We start from the raw sequence: 4,056 nt of genomic DNA, 5'->3' as shown, positions 1-4,056 counted from the left end.
CCCACTGCGCAACCACATCTTAACAATAGCTGAACTTTTAAATAAAAAATTAAGCACCCCTCATTTGCCAGTTTTATACCGCCCCTCCTTTGTGCAGAATCATTTAATAGAAGCAATGCATAGCGTGTAAAAGCCCTTCAATGCAGTAAGTAAAAACAGCAGGACTGGCTGCGCTACGTATCTTCAGGTTTGAGCTTGTGCCTCACAGGAAAGGCATTCCTTTGATCAGCAGGTAAGAAGACAGATCAGACTCAGCTTCAGTTTGGATGAAATACAACTCTTTGACAAGAGGATATGAATTCCTTTATTTAAATTTTGAGTCGGTTTACATGGTGTGGAGAAAACGGGAGATAATTGAAGGTTTTGCAGTTAACTAAAAAAAAACCCTGCCCAAAAAAAACAAAAGAAAAGCACAGCTTTAAACATGTCAAGGCTGAAAAAGAAAACACAATATTCCCACATAAAACTGGCTGAAATTTTACTACGTCTCCGCAATTTGCTCTGTGCAAACTCTTCTTCGTGGTGATCGGCACCGCGCCACAAGAATCTGGAGCTGATTTACGAGGCATTAGTAAACTCTGGAGGCGTGGGGCGTGAGGACAAAAGAAATTACAAAAATACCGTCCACACAATCAAAACAGACATAAAAAGTGAAGTGGTTCATGTGTAGCAGTGAGAGGGACATAAAACTGTACCATGGCGTGATCGGATTTATGCGCTTCCTTTTTTTTGTTCACCGAAGGCAGAAGGGAAGGAAAGGGAGGGGATTGAGATTCATTGGAGGGCAGAGGCATTATGCTGCAGGAATTTAATTGATGCTCTTGAGTGCTTTGGGCAGTTCTTTGCGTTTCTGGCCTGACCAAGGTCTTTATCAGCTTATCTCATATAAAAAAGAAAAAAAAAAAAAAGTCACTCAGATTTTGCGTTTCTTCCACTCCGGCTCTTTGTCAGCCTCCTCATCCTCCTCTGACTCTTCTGCGAACAAGGGCTCCGGCTGGGTCCTGCAGGGATTCACAAAGACGAGCGATGATTTAACTGTCACTTTTATTTCATTTCTATTCATACGGCTTCGGAGCAAACACAATGAAGTGCAGAACAAAGAAGCCATCCAGCTGTGAAACAATGAATTAAGTCAGATGCTGGAGTGTCAGAGTGTCAGACCAATGACACACCAAATACGGCTTAATGAGCTTCAGGCTAAGAAGTTATAATGAGAAGAATGCTGCACAGAAACACATTTCTCCAGGCTTTTCTCCAAACGTTCCCAGATGGATGGATGGATGGATAAACAGATGGAGCGACAGCAAGAGAGATGGATGGACAAATTAATGGATGGACGGATGAAGAGAGTCAGTACCAGAAGGATGGGTGAATGGACAAAAAAATGGATCGCTGTATGACAAGTAGATGGACAGATGGATGTATGGATGCACTGAATATATATGTGTATACATTAATGGACAGAAGATTGGACGAATGTTACACTAATGATTGACTGAGAGGTAAAACGCTGAAGAATCGTAAATTTACTGTTCGTAAGCCGGGGCGATCCAGTACGGGTTCTCCGACGCCTCCTTGGCGTGGCGCAGGATGGCCTCTCGCGGGTTACTGTCGTCCGTTTTATCCAAAGCGATGTTCTTCACGATGAACGAAGACAGCGTGCCCCCGTGCGCTGCCACTCTGCCTCCTCGACCTGTGAGGGACATGGATTAGCGGATTAGAGACTTCCTTCGTGTTGCACGTTCTTAGAAAGCAGTGGGGGGAGAAAGAAAATCAACAAATCCCGACTGTGAGTTAAGCTCGGGCGTGATCAGCGAGGAGACGTTGACCTTACTTTGAGGTCTGGTTGCGGATCATGTTATCGGCTATAATCTGCGACATTGAACAGACACCGATATTATCTTGCATCACAGATCTGCATACGGCAGATGTGTTGGTCACAGTGTTGGAACATCAGATGTAAAAGTCATTTTGAACAACAGTTTATATTCTTCTCACATATCAAATGCTTGTAAAATTTAATCTGTTTGATGAATTTGACTTCACCTCCTTCTTTCCAGACCAGATAGAGTTTGAATCTGGACCAACATACAGCATGCAGGGAGTTCCTGCTGCTGCGGCCCAAGCTGTGTTGTTTGGGGATCGAGAGGCACATCCATCCTTTGCTTGTGAGCTTGGAGCCAACCACCAAACATTACTTTGCACTTATGCAAAGTCAGTTCACGCACAAGATAAACATTATAAGGAAAGTCTATAATCTGAGAGCCACAAGTCACCCATCAAGAAGTCACTCTCCTTTTCATAGAACTCACCTATTTTTGAATTTTGGCTCCTTCTCTAAACCGTAGTGACTCATGTGTTGTACTTATACAGAAACGTGTGCAGTGATATTCCCTGAACCAACTTCGGATACTAAAAATGTGTAAACCATGCAGCCGGGAATGGTTTTTCTTAAAAGAATAAAATAAAACCCTCCCGCGGTCTTAAGAGATGGATGGGGTCATCTAGACCCCGTGAGTTCTTTAGTCTGTGCGCGGTCCGGACAGGTCGCGCTGACCCAGCATGTGCTTTTACGAGTTGTATTTTTTTTTCCCGGAAACCAACGGTTTGACGGGACAACGCCCCCACCACCCCTTCCCCATGACGTCTGTCGCGCTCCTCCTGAGCGTCGCGCTAAGACCGCGGGAAGGTTAATACACAGCCGTAACGGAACGAAGACAAAACAGGATGCAGTAACAGAAAACAAAGAAAAAAAACTTGTTTAATCATAAAAACCTGGAATGATAAATAAAGAACAACTAATCCTTCTTGTGGCATTGGTTTCATAAAACATGGTTAACAAGACTGTTTTTCCTTTTTTACAAGACTGCTTAAGCTTAGTGTGGCTTGTGGGAAACAAATACACTTGGATTTTCACTAGGTTATTGCAACATCTGCTGAATTCCCCTTTTTATTTATTTATTTATTTTTTGTTATTTTTCAATGTGTTAAAATAAAGCTGAAATAAGCCATTATCAACCCTTATGCCCCCAAAAAGGATGAATCTTCTTTGGGCTTTTTTGCGGTTGAGTCCAGTTTGTTCAGAGTCAAACTGGACTCACCTTCGCCAAGTTTACTTTATAGTTTGTTCGATCTGAAACACACAGATACACTCGTAATAATAAAGTCTGTTCGTCAATCAACACTCCAAGTACGATCACAGAAATTCAAAACAACGTTCGTTACAAATAAGTCATTTCCACTCGTCGCAGCGTTAGTGTAACAAGTATTTACTGAATACACAAGATCAACAATTAAACCCAGACAAGAAAAGTAAAAAAAAAAAGAAACAAAAACCCGAAAAACAAGAGACAAAAACAAAAAACAAAAAGAAAAAAAAAACAGTAAGATTAAAAAGTACGTAAATCGCATCATGAAACTTTCAATCAGATTTTAAATATCCAAGTTCCTTTATTGCTATTTATCACTTTGTTTTAAGTTTTAAGAAACACAAACTTTTTAATGTAATATTTATATATATATTTTTTTGTTTTAAGTTAAATTTCTAAAATACTTTCTAAATTAATCTGGACGTTTTCTGGTCATGACCAGTAGGTAGGCGACTCCAACTTAGAACCCGCTGGATTAGTTATGCATAAATTAGCTCATCTTATTTTATTGTTGGACTATTTTTGTTTGTGCCTGATATGTAAGCATTTACAGCTCACGAGTTCCCAATGCTGCGGTCAAAACAGAGAAACTGCACAACATAACTCGGCAGCAGTGAGTCTGGAGACGAGAGAAATGTCGTCTGTGGTTTGTTGGGAGTTTTTAAAAATTAGCATTTTTACATTTCAATACAACAATTATGGTTTTCCTGCATTATTTTCGCTGCAAGAGTTAGCCATATCTGGCAAATGGCCAGGATGCTTGAGAGGCCAGTTGCCAGGCCACATGGGCTGGACTGTGTTACACCAACTGGAGCCTCACACATCTGCCTAAGACAAACAGATCATCTGTCCAGTTACAAACTTGATATTTCATACGCTTGAGAGCAGCTGCAAAATGAAGCTGCAC

At 41.1% G+C, this 4,056-nt stretch overlaps 1 protein-coding gene across 1 annotated transcript in view; it reads right to left on the bottom strand.

The window, feature by feature from the left end:
* Nucleotides 1-280: 280 nt before the first annotated feature.
* wdr70 (WD repeat domain 70) overlaps nucleotides 281-4,056 on the bottom strand; it is a 37,916-nt gene continuing 34,140 nt past the window's right edge. The window contains exons 17-18 of the mRNA XM_007568361.2: nucleotides 1,531-1,693; nucleotides 281-1,001 (exon numbers count right to left, since the gene is read on the bottom strand). Coding sequence (XP_007568423.1) covers nucleotides 914-1,001; nucleotides 1,531-1,693 — 251 coding nt within the window. The 3' untranslated portion in view covers nucleotides 281-913. The remainder of the gene's footprint in view (nucleotides 1,002-1,530; nucleotides 1,694-4,056) is intronic.

The sequence above is a fragment of the Poecilia formosa genome, unplaced genomic scaffold, assembly GCF_000485575.1.
Source record: "Poecilia formosa unplaced genomic scaffold, Poecilia_formosa-5.1.2 Scaffold6, whole genome shotgun sequence".
In the NCBI taxonomy this organism is placed as follows: domain Eukaryota; kingdom Metazoa; phylum Chordata; class Actinopteri; order Cyprinodontiformes; family Poeciliidae; genus Poecilia; species Poecilia formosa.
The sequence above is the reverse complement of the archived record's forward strand: the minus strand, read 5'-3'. Positions and strand labels throughout refer to the sequence as shown.